The sequence below is a fragment of the Dermacentor variabilis genome, chromosome 3 (assembly GCF_050947875.1).
Source record: "Dermacentor variabilis isolate Ectoservices chromosome 3, ASM5094787v1, whole genome shotgun sequence".
Classification (NCBI taxonomy): domain Eukaryota; kingdom Metazoa; phylum Arthropoda; class Arachnida; order Ixodida; family Ixodidae; genus Dermacentor; species Dermacentor variabilis.
The window spans coordinates 32,673,538-32,685,815 of record NC_134570.1 but is presented as its reverse complement, the minus strand read 5'-3'; the positions used below and the strand labels follow the sequence as shown (position 1 = coordinate 32,685,815).

At 46.4% G+C, this 12,278-nt stretch overlaps 1 protein-coding gene across 1 annotated transcript in view; it reads right to left on the bottom strand.

The window, feature by feature from the left end:
- Positions 1–3,072: 3,072 nt before the first annotated feature.
- Positions 3,073–12,278, bottom strand: part of LOC142575365 (uncharacterized) — a 31,300-nt gene continuing 22,094 nt past the window's right edge. The window contains exons 4-6 of the mRNA XM_075684687.1: positions 11,567–11,700; positions 8,789–9,078; positions 3,073–7,007 (exon numbers count right to left, since the gene is read on the bottom strand). Coding sequence (XP_075540802.1) covers positions 6,551–7,007; positions 8,789–9,078; positions 11,567–11,700 — 881 coding nt within the window. The 3' untranslated portion in view covers positions 3,073–6,550. The remainder of the gene's footprint in view (positions 7,008–8,788; positions 9,079–11,566; positions 11,701–12,278) is intronic.

The window sequence follows — 12,278 nt, the reverse complement described above, 5'->3', positions numbered from 1 at the left end:
CGCGTAGGTGAAAGCAAGCAAGGTCGTGGCTCATACTCCCATGAATTAATAAATTTCTTTTAGAAAAGCAGCACGGCATAAAAATGGAGCCAGGCGTATAAGCGAGGTAGCGTAAGACCGAAGATGGCGACTTCTCCAGCTGGGTACTAAGCATCTTCCCTTAAAAAGAGGGAGGGAGTTCCATTTTAGGGAGGGAGTTTCGTGAGGTTTTAGTGTGAAAATTTATACAAGCCTCGCTAACGCCTAACAACATTAGCAAGAAATAAGAGAGAATAATACCCACGTATGATAACAGGATTGAATCGGTTGGAACCCGCCGTGGTTGCTTAGTGCCTGTGGTGTTGGGCTGCTAAGCACGACGTTGCGGGATCATGTCCCGGCCACGGCGACCGCATTTCGATGGGGGCAAGATGCGAAAACACCCGTGTACTTAGGTTTAGGCGCACGTTTAAGAACCCCATGGTGGTCGAAATTATACCGGAGTCCCCCACTGCGGTGTGCCTCATCAGATCGTGGATATTGCACTTAAACTCCATAACTTTTTATTCGATTGGAAGAAAAAAGAAAAAGAGTGAGACAAAAGAAATTCAGAACAGGCGCCCATGTGCATTTATAGCACATGAATCCGCTGAGAGAGAGAACGAAAGAGACAGAGAGAGAAATAGAAGAGTGGAAAGTCAGGGAGGTTCACCAGACGCGGGTCCGGCTTGCTAGCCTGCACTGGGGGGAGAGGCATAGGGATGAAAAGAGAGAGCGAGGACATAGAAAGAGCACAGTTTCGCGCACCTTTAAAGGTTCGCACCGAGTCTACACACGGTCGACAACACCTCCCGACTTGAGGCACTGCAAAAACGCTTTCATGGCTGTCTGTGCTATCGACGCCTATGGCCATGGTCCAAGGATCTTCATATTCCAAAATGGTCTAGAGTCTAGCCGGATCCACGCTGTCCGGAGAGCTTCAAGTTCGACGTAGTACTGGGGACAGAGACATATGATGTGTCCTATCGTTTCTACAGTTCCACGAGAGTTGCACATGGGTGTATCCCCCATTCCAACGCGGAACGAGTAGGCCTTCAGAAGTGACACCCGCGTCAGAGGCGGCACAATACTGTCGCGTCAAAGCGGGAAACTTTTGATGGCACTTGTAGCATTAGGGATGGATCAAGTCTATGAAGTTAACCCTTCGGGAGGTTGGGAGAAGACCAGTATTTTTGCGTCATAGCTTTAGTCACGATATTAAGCTTTCTTGCATCGTCGGTTCTGGATAAGGGGATTGGAACTGGTCGGGCTCCTAGATGGGCAGACCGGGTGGCTTCGTCGGCGAGGTCATTACCAGCAATGCCGTTATGTCCAGGTAGGCACTGGAATATAATTTCATGCCCGTTAGTGATACCTTGATGGTGGCCTTCTCTCATTTTATAAGTCAGCTGCTTATGAGTCTTGTGTTATAGGGCAAAATGCAGACTCTGAACTGCTGCCTTAGAGTCACAAAAGATTATCTATTTCTGAGGTGTCTCTTGCGGGAGCTATTTGACGGCAGCACGCAGGGCAGCAAGCTCTGCCGCTGTTGGTGTTGTCATGCGTGTCAGTTCGACTTTCATTGTAGTCTTTGTTGCCGGAATGACAACGGCACCTGAAGAGCTGGTCATGGAGGCAGAAACACCTCTGTTCGAGTGTCAGACAAGTTGTTTGTCCCTAACACAAGGAGGCCAGAGACGGATCGATTATTATATAATTTATAAATCAATTATAAATTAAATTTTGAGGTTTTACGTGCCGGAACTGCAATATGATTATGGGGCACGCTGGAGTGGGGGACTCTGGGTTAATAGAACCCCTGTGATTCTTTAACGTGGACAAAAATCTAAGTACACGAGCGCGTCTGCATTCCGCCCACATCAGGATGCGGCCGCCTTAGCCGGGATCGAACCCCTGATCTCGAGCTCAGCAGTTGAACGCCATGGCAACTGTAGTGCTGTGGCGAGTCGGTTCAGCATGGAGGATTATTTTTTAGTTTCTCCTTGGGGTCGACAACAGGCTGGAGCAGAGAATAAGTTATTCTATATATTCTGCAACTCTTCGTCTATCATGGTGGTTTTCTGTTTTCAACGGTAAGATGCTACAGTGGACTCCCGTTAATTCCAACTTTCAGTCGAATTATCCGAAAGGTCGGGTTAACAAACAGTGGCACACTGAACGGATTCGAATATTTTTATTGCTTGAAGTAGCCTGTCGTCACCGACAGAAAACATCAACGCAATATTACAAGTACTATACGTGTAGTCATCGCTCAGTAGCCCGTGGACCCCAACACTGTCGTCAGGGGGTTGAACTGGTAAGAATTGCAAAAAAAAAAAAAAAAGATAGCGCGCAGGGCGTCAGTCGTCAGTCGTCAGATAGCGTCAGTCGTCATTATCACTGCAAGTCATTTTGCTCCCGTTCCCTAGAAAATCAGGAGCGCCGTCTCTTGAATTTTTTTTCTGTGAGTGTTTTCAAGCTTTTAGCAACCGCTGCACGCATAATTGGGCGCTGGTAGGGGTCGACGTGACCTGCCTTCGCGTTCGAACTATGCAAGCTTTTCTCGCACAGCAATGTATGGTATCTATAACGGGACTTTCATGTACGTTCAAGTAAAGTGAGAAGTTGAATCAACCAAGTTGGAATTAACGGGTGTCGACTGTTTTAGCTCCTTCTCTCGCTGCACATGAATCATGGTGGCTCTATCGTTCGTTGCATCTCTGCATTTCGCTTGCGGCATTTCGCTGGCCTATTTGGTTCTTGATCACACTGAAAGTTTAACAGAGCGAACAGACAAAGCTCTAGACCAGAAGGCGACACACACAGCGCCTGTGTGTGTTCGCCCCAATATGTATTTCAGCTTTTCTTTTTTTTTCAGTGGCTGCCCAGCATAGCTGCCTCCACCGGATGCCAGTAGCGAACGTGGTATATTCCTTTGTGTTCAGTTTGCGCGGTTTTATGACGAATCGCGGATATTTAAAACGCCGAGGTGCCCACCACCACAACAACTAAACAGTAATACATCAGAATAATATTAATGAACGAGAATGCCCATCCGAGTTTCACAGCTCTTTAATTTCATTGTCATACCAGCCTAACAAAGTCTTTCTTATATTTTTGTTATTTGGCGTTTCACTCAGGCTTAAAGAGAATAGAAAAAAATAGAAATAGGCAACTGCATCAGCACGGCTCTCATTAGATGAACAAATCACGACACCAACTGTAACGCTACAACCGTTTTCTTCTGTGCAAGTTGTCATTTGCCACACAAGACTGCGTCTATGCAGTCACGCACACCGTGTTTCTAGGGCTTTCGACATACACGGTGTACGGCACTAGACCGATCCTTTGTGTACAGAAGCCAGATTGCTTTTTCTTCCTCTAGTGTTACGTTTACCATATGTACCATCTGAAACGCACGTAGATGTCTCACTTCCGTCGACTCGTGGTGTGGAAAAAGCCTAGCAGCGATGCAGCAACGGTGCAAATCGAAAAAGAAAGTGTAGAAGGTATCCACCAGTAAAACTTTTTTTAGAATGCGTTGCCGAACGTATTCACCTTGACTTTCCAGAAAAATCCACGGCAATAAAACTAGTTTCTGATTGCCCTAACTGCGCTGACAAACTCATGCAATGTCGTGATTCAGTGGAGATGAGCGCACCCTGCCTACACTGCGTTATGAAACATTCATGTCAAACAAAACTACACCAAAAGTGGTATCAGCGTCACCACGCCTTCATGACATTGCCGTCTACATATTTGTCTTTATACTCATTAATATATATTTTTTTCTCTTCCGACGTAAATTATTCTAATACATATGTTTGCAATGTGACCACAAGAACTTCACACAACAATATATACAACTAAGTTCGTTGCTCAGGTGGCAACAAGGCAAGAGCCCAGAAGGAAAATGCACGACTTGTGCTTCAACACCCATAATGACGTCGTAAACGACTGCTCGCGATATCGCCCATTAAAATACTACCACGGCAAGAACTTGCAACTTCGCAACCACTTTCTCCGGTGTAAACTGCGTTCGCAACACACCACACACGTTCGGAATTTGTCAACTGCGCCAGTTGAGCGTGAGGCGGAGTGCTCGCGCGGACGGTGAAGCCGAACCTCGGCCACCTATGCTGTCTTCACGGCTCGGGTCTTGCAACGTTCCCGTTCTCGGTTTACGTTACCCTAGCCCACTTTTCGGGCACATAGATGGCTAATACGTCCATGATATGACGTCAGGATGGGCTCTAATCCCGTGATTGAATATGAAAGCCCTGATTGGCATGTTTGCTTGGACGGTTCATCGGAGCGTGCTCGTCGGATGATTAGCAAAATGAAAAATAGTAGGGGCGCGCAAACAGTAAGCTTTGAGACTGAGTATAATGCAAATCGAAAAGTGCCAGGAGCGAACTGTATGGAGTCGAATATCAAATAGTTTTCGAATGATTTACGAATATTGCAAATATGCTTTAATAACTCATATATAAAACGTGCTTCACATTCTAATACTCATAACGTTAGCCAATTTCTGTCATTACACTGGTCGTTATGAAGCGTTTTCAATGAAAAGCAGAAATGGAGCATTAGGAACAAATAGGCAATTTGTTTTCTTTGCACAGGTCTCTTTGCAGTGCGAATGATCGCTGTACAGCCGTTAAAGTCTGGCTATCTGAACAACGCAGCCTGCGCCACTACGCAATTATACTCGTGTCTATGCCCGCGGAGCTGAAATTTATCGTACCTTCGCTCCGATTTTATCTATTCTTGCGTACAGTTGGCGTTTCGAAATATTCGAAAACTATTCCAAGATCGGATCGAACAGGACACTATTGGATTCGTTATTCGAAAGTTTCGAATATTCGCACACACCTAGAAAATGGCCTAAAAGAGCGCCGCATATATCGGCGTGTCAATTACACCTTAACGTGCTTAACGTGCACGTGCTTCACTAGCCCTGATCAAGCCCGTTCGCAATAATGATAAGATGAGTGACAGCGCGAGAGTAAATCAAGGAGAGCCCTACGGCTGTGAAGCGATCCTACACGGACATTTTAAAGTGTTACGAAGATAGATAGTATGGAACTACCTATTCCTTCACACATGAGAACAACATATCCAGCGAATGATTACGTATGAAAACGAGAATTAAATCAATGAACAGTGACGAATTTCTGACACGAGTGCTGACCAGGTCACTGCTTCTGGAACTCCCGAAGATACTGTGTGAGGTTCACAAATTGAATGAGGCGCACAAAAATCATGCCTCTTGCATGATGGGGTGCGAAATTCAATGTACACTCATACTAGAAGAGCACACATATACACGGCGATTATGACGGCACTCTTTAACGGCGTGCTATCAGCACCAGGCTGTATTCCATCTCCTGTCGGTGACGACCCGCCTGCTCCTTATTCTTGTGAAACGAGGCTAACTCAACGGGGCACTTTTAAAAGCGAAACAAAGTACGTAGCCCGCTGAGTTCAATATTGACCTCCTTGACTAGAAGATGGGCTTGTTGATTGATATAATGATGCGTATTTACGTCACAGGGAAACACATGGGTAATGAGAGAAGCTGTGATGGTGGGGCTCAGGGTTAATTTTGACTGCATGGGATTCAGTAAGCGTGCATCAATTAAAGCACCGAACACGAGCGTTTTCGCAATATGTGCGAACCCATCGGAAGGCGGCCCTCGCGGGTTCTAATCGATCCCGCGACCTCTTATTCTGTAGTAGAATGTCACAGCCCCCCAGCCACCGCAGTGGGTAGACCTGTTTGCATCTATGAAATCAGCAAAAACGAAAGGTAATAGGAAGCTTTTCAGCCATGACTGTTTTTAAGTGGAATGTAAATGTAAACGTATATTATGCATTCAGCTTCATGAAAATCACGCTATAGTAAAGCTGTAACTGGCGTGCCGTGCATTGACCGCTCGGAGTCTCATGACAAGATGCCCGAAAGTGTAGTTCCAGCTTATCATTAAAGGTATCCTCTAGAGTCAGCCCACATTAATTGTGTGTGCACTCCGGCGTCACTGTCCGATCAAACAGCTGGGCAGCAGCGACATTAGCCCGTGTAATACACGCGATATTTATATCACATTATCACAATGCGCGAACGTGGGCCGCCATCTTAAACATGGAGGAGGCGGTGCATCCTATTGCACACGAACGCCGGCCTGTGACAAAGTCATCGTCGCAGCATCGCTTGACGTATAATATGGAAGGCCACATTAAACGAAGACGTTTCCCGTGCCCCAGTGCGAGCGAGCTTCAGTTTTGGCAGACATTCGCGATGTATTGAAGATAACTCGTCCCTCCGGACGAGCAATTAGCTAATGTGACACCCTTCGAAGTCAAGTCAACACGTTAGTTTACGCTGCTTGAACGATTCTTTCGATAGTTCCTAATAGCGTAACATCCCGCGTCAGAATACAGTTGTCGAATTTCCGCATACACAGCCAGCCCCTCAAACACGAAGGTAGTAGAAGCGGTTCCTCAGAAATTGTCTGTCGGAGAACGGGCATCACTTGGTGGACACTTCGAGCACCCTGCCTCCCATCTTCTTGGGCTTAAGTTCGGGCGACGGCACACGGTCGATGGACAGCTCCTCGTCGGTGCTCAGGCCGGAGTCGCAGTGCACCGCCGTCAGCTGGTGGTGCACCAGCGAGCGAGCCGGGAACGCCAGCGCGCGCATCGGGTCCACCAGGGGCGGCAGCCGCAGCTGGGCGCGCCGGCGATCCGACTCGGCGGCGCCTCGCGCTCCCGCCTGCTGGTCCGACTTCTTCTTGCTGCCGCCGCCCGCCGAGGAAGAAGAGGAAGCGCCGGCGACTGGCAGGCACTTGGCCGACGCCGCCCGAGCGCCGGTGTGCCTGCGCGGCGTGACGCTCCTCGAAGTTGTTGCGCTCGATTGCGACGACTGGGGAGCCACGTCGTCGTCGTCGTCGTCGTTAGGAGGCCGATCACGCACGATTACGGGTAGCCTGCGATCGCCGAAGGTTGGGAGAGGGGTAAAGTCGGTCTCGAGATGAAGCTATGGCAGCGGTTAAATTGCTTTACTCGGTAATCGCTGCAGCGAAAGCGATAAGGTTAGTTGCAATCAAGAAAAAAATATAAGGTGACTCTAGGAGGACAACTTTCAATTCCGGGAATGAATGTTTCTTTAAAAAAGAAATGTTGAAAATTGCAGCATTGCTGGTGTTTACTGGGAAAATGGGAACTCCATAGCTTCGTTCTCATGAGCTCGACGCCAGCGGGTTGAGTCAGAGGCTGAGTTGACCCAGGCCGGCCAGACCCAGACCATGCTTGCATGCATGTTACCAAGTTAATTCGGTGAGTCGACCAACCCGTTACAGGCGGGTAGACCTAACTCGTCTCGACGCTGGCTCGGCCTGACTCTCTAGAATTTACACGAACCCGACGACCGGTTTTCCGCCCGGCTAACAGAGTCGACCCGACTTTATCGGGATCATGTGAACGAAGCTACCATAGCAAATACAACGAGGGACGGGGATATAGAACAGGACACAGCAGGCGAAAGCTTCAGAGTAAGCCACGGGACAATATGTACGTGAATGTGGTGTATTGTTTTTGGCCTATTTGTTTTCGGTCTCAAATTTATACTTTTGCATACCATGCTACGCCTCACGAAAGCCATATACAGTGCTGAATAAGCTATGGGTTTCCTCAACTAGTCAGAAAACAGAACCACCCACGTGTCTTGAGGAATGAATTAATAGGAATTGTCCACTGTCTCCCGTTACTTCTTCCTTGAAACTTCCGCACAGATGTCGTGCCGAATAGGCACACATGCGAGATGTCAAAATAAATATTGTCCAATAGCAACATTTTCTTTGTTGTTTCTTGAGCACTTAAAGAATAACTGGCCAATATTTCGGCTACCCAAAATAACAATGTTCTATTTAAAGAATTTTTTTTTTTGGCAGAATAGAAATAGAAACCACGCCGCCTAACATACCCTTTTTTGAATAAACAGACCAATTGCGTCGCCATGACACAATGTCGACGTAGCCTGTGCGTGAAAATTGCGAAGTGCATGCCGCCTTTGTAGTGTACAATCTTTTTCGTCGTTGAATGTGGCGAATCCACTTAATCTTGTATGTTTAGTCAAGCGATTAAAATATATTGACAGTAACTGTGTACCGGTAGCATGCACAATCGGAGTGCTACCTATATATGTAGTGGTCAGTATCAAATGTAGTTTATTTCCAATTGTGTTTTAAAAAAGAAAGCGTTATTTTTCTCAGGGTATTCAAAATTTCCGAAAATTTTACATGTCTACGCGTGTAATAACACTGGCGACGAACAACGGGCCATCCACGCAAGCCTCTTTCGCTTTTGCTGTTTGACGTCACCAGCAACGTTTGTTAGATTGCAAAGAGGCAATGAGACGAAGTGGAAACAGGAATAAGCCCTAATAAACAATTGAGTGATCGGCTTACCTTCTCCAACTTACCTAAAAAAGGCTTTATTAATTTATGGCGTGGGCCTCATGCTGCTCTTCTTTTTTTTCATAGGAGTTCACGCGAGTATAAGGGTATGCAATCCCTTCATAAATAAAAAAAAAAACCGAAAGTAACAGCACATATAATGCCCTCGATTTTCCAGGTTTGACATAGAGCTTTAGCAGCCCACAGTGATCGGCGTTCCTTTCAAGCAGTGATTAATTACTGCACAGGACAAAAATGTACAAATAGACACGAGTGATTACCGTGAATAATGTTCCATCGGGCCACGTTCGTACCTATAACTGCTCTTGCGCGCTGAAGACGAAGCAGCAGACGCCTTCCCAGACGCTCCAGCCACAAGGCCCCTCTGGGACGGCGTACGCACCGGCTCGCAAGGTTCCACTAGCGACGATGACGACGTCATCGAAGCGCCGAAAGGTCCCGCTGGACCGGACATCCTCCTGGTCCCTCGTGCTCGCGTGGCCATCTCCAGTTCGGCCAGCGTGCGACATTTCCACTCGAGTTCTCTCTGCAGGTTGGCGATGATGGAGTTCTTCTCCGACAGCTCCGCCTGGTGCTGCCAGTCCTGCGAGCGGAGTTTCAGTCCCAGTTACGCTTGTTCAAAATGCGCATCTAGGGAGCTGTGTCATTGAGCTTGCTGTACTCAATGAACTCGGCGTTTCATAAAGCAGTAGATGTATATTTAAAATGGCGCTACTTTTCCTGTGCAATAACCTCCTTCGAGGATTCAGTCACCAACCGCTTAACGAATCAATCGGATGCGTCAGCTTAGAAGTTATAACATAATAAGCTATAAGTTATAATAAGTTAGATAAGTTATAACCCCTACCGCGAAAGTTCGCGATACAACACGATTTCGAATAGAAGCAAAGAGTGATTTCGCGGATATTAAAAATTTGAAAAATATTTATCCACATGTAATTTGGGGAACGCTCACAGTTTCTGTCCTGCAAGTCCTGTCTTAGCTCTGCATTTCTTTGTTAAGAAAAAAAATCGAAAATACGCAGTATCTAGTTTTAAACGCCGAAATAAAAAAAAAACGCATGCACAGAGAGCGTAAAAAAATTGCTGCACTCATCTTACGTCCGCCATATTCTCGAATGTGCGTTTACGCCATTGGACCCTTATCAACATATCATGACCGATTCACTGCGTGGTGCATTTTGTAGAATACGCTGTTGAATTAGCCAACGTTATTTAGTAGCGCTGCACTATGTAACGTTTTCGGGTTTCTCCCGCTTAGTGCGACTTCGAGCTATCAAATCACAATTGCCAGCCCACGTTTTCGAGAAATTTCGGCACGAGGCACGATACTTGTCTTTTCAGACCTCCCTTCGGGTATAGAATTGGGCACTATATTTGCAGATTAGCAAGGAAAGCCTCCCAAGTACTTAACAGCACTTAACATAAGGTTCCTTGGCATTCACTTTCTATGTTCAACGCAATGATGATGGAACGGGACAGACGCCGATCAAGATTAGAATTATGAAACGTTTAATATATTGGCTACAACTCTGGAGCTTGCGAGGCTTCTTTTATCCCTTCTGTGGGCCAACCCAGCAAGTTTTTAATAATTTTGAAACTAGGTCAGAGTCTGTGCCATTTCACAGCAATTCTTCCCGACTACACGACATTTCTTCAAGCTCTCGACTTCATCAACGGAAATCATTTTAAGCCCTGCGAGCATGACGTTGCGATTTCATGACATGCCGTATCTGAGCTTCTAAACATGAACGAGAGAGAGAGAGAGAGAGAGAAATAGGTTTTAATGATATGCTGAAGATGTTAGCCTGGCTGTTCGCCTGACAAGCTACTGCAGGTCCTGGGTCATCATCATCATCATCATCATCATCATCATCTTTCTATTTGACGTCCACTGCAGGACGAAGGCCTCTCCCTGCGATCCCCAATTACGCCTGTCCTGCGCCAACCGATTCCAACTAGCACCCGCGAATTTCCTCATTTCATCGCCCCACCTAGTCTTCTGCCGTCCTCGGCTGCGCTTCCCTTCTCATGGTACCCATTCTGTAACCCTAATGGTCCATCGGTTATCTAACCTGCGCATTACATGACCTGCCCAGCTCCATTTTTTTCTCTTAATTTCAATAAGAATATCGGCTATACCCGTTTGTTCTCTGATCAGAGCGCCCTCTTTCTGTCTCTTAACGTTATGCCTAGCATTCTTCTTTCCATCGCTCTTTGCGCGGTCCTTAATTTGTTCTCAAGCTTCTTTGTCAGTCTCCAAGTCGCTGTCCCATATGTGAGCACCAGTAAAATGCATTGATTGTACATCTTCCTTTTGAATGATAATGGTAAGCTTCCAGTTAGGAGTTGACAATGGGCGATACTTTTGATAATAATCTGGACGGGATTCTTGAGCAGAAAACCTATAATTTTGACATCATGTGCTGCCGTCCGACAAAAACATGTCGGTGTGTCGCCATCTACAACAAAAGTCCACAGTTGAAGGAAAACCCGTCTGACCAAAAAATGACACCATTTAATCTCCCCCCCCCCCAAAGTACGTAAGCCACTACCATAGTTATTCATCTACACCGCGAACAAGGGGCCCATATAAACCCCGAAACGTCGGTCATCATTATTTTAATTTATTTATTTGGCTAGTGGACGCTTTATTTCAATAATGACCATCTATAACTGAGAAACTAACGTCCTGTACACAGAGTTTCCCACAAGGGTGAAATACTTCAAGAAACACATGAAGCCGCATCCAATGAGGTGCAAAAATTGCCATCGTAATTTCTGCAATGCTGGCCGTATTAAAGGCACGCAGTAAGATGTACCACGACTGGCCTGCCACTTTAAGCATTGTACAGTAAGCAAATGTGCGGATATTCAGGCATTCTTTCATGCCAGACGCCCGTTTAGGTTTTTAGAAAGGAGCCCATAAATTTCACCAGGAGGTAGAAAATTGCGTAGAACAAAATTTGTGAGTTCGACCCACACATAACTGTACTTTTCTGAAGGCAATTAAATCGTGTTTCCTCAGATAAAAAGAATGCAGGCAATGAGATGTTAAATATGGCACGCACCTGCACTTGCAGCCGCTGGTTGAGCGAAACTAGGGCGTTGTTGGCCTGCTCCAGCTGTGAGCTCAGGAAGCGACAATGGCAGCACCACTTGTCCAGGTCTTCCTCGAGCTGCGCAATCTTCGCCTCGTACGAAGCTGAGTGGAAACGCCTGAAGGTTACGCCACGAGTACTCGACCACCACTTTTCTATAATGCGAGTCACATTATGCAAGAGTGCGCGCAAATCCATACCAAGGAATTTTAGACACTTGCCATTCGGCAATCTGTTGAACTTCGCCGCAACACACTGGCGTAACTCAATTGACAGCACTTGCAAAAATAGAGAGTCTTAGAGTAGAGCACCAATAGTTTGGGGTCCCAAAGAGCTTTGCGGGTGTTAGCGTTGGGGCACGCAGGGGTGAAGAGCTTTAGAATAGGGCTTTGCGTTTGCGAATAGCGTCTTGCGCTGACAGCGCCACTACGGCGTCAAAGAAAAGCTATTAGAAATAATTAAATAAAATATACCATTTTATGATAGGAATAGTAATCTTGACTCGCGTGTATTCGCGTTTAATTACAATTTAGAGGTTATTCTCTAAGCAGCAAACAATTAGTTGCGCTTAGTTTTGAGCAAACCACCTTTACGTGCCTTCACCAGCCAAGCTTAGCCGTGTTAGGCCTACGAGCGATAAAATCCACAATCGAATTCGGAATCAGCGGCGTCTAATGAATCA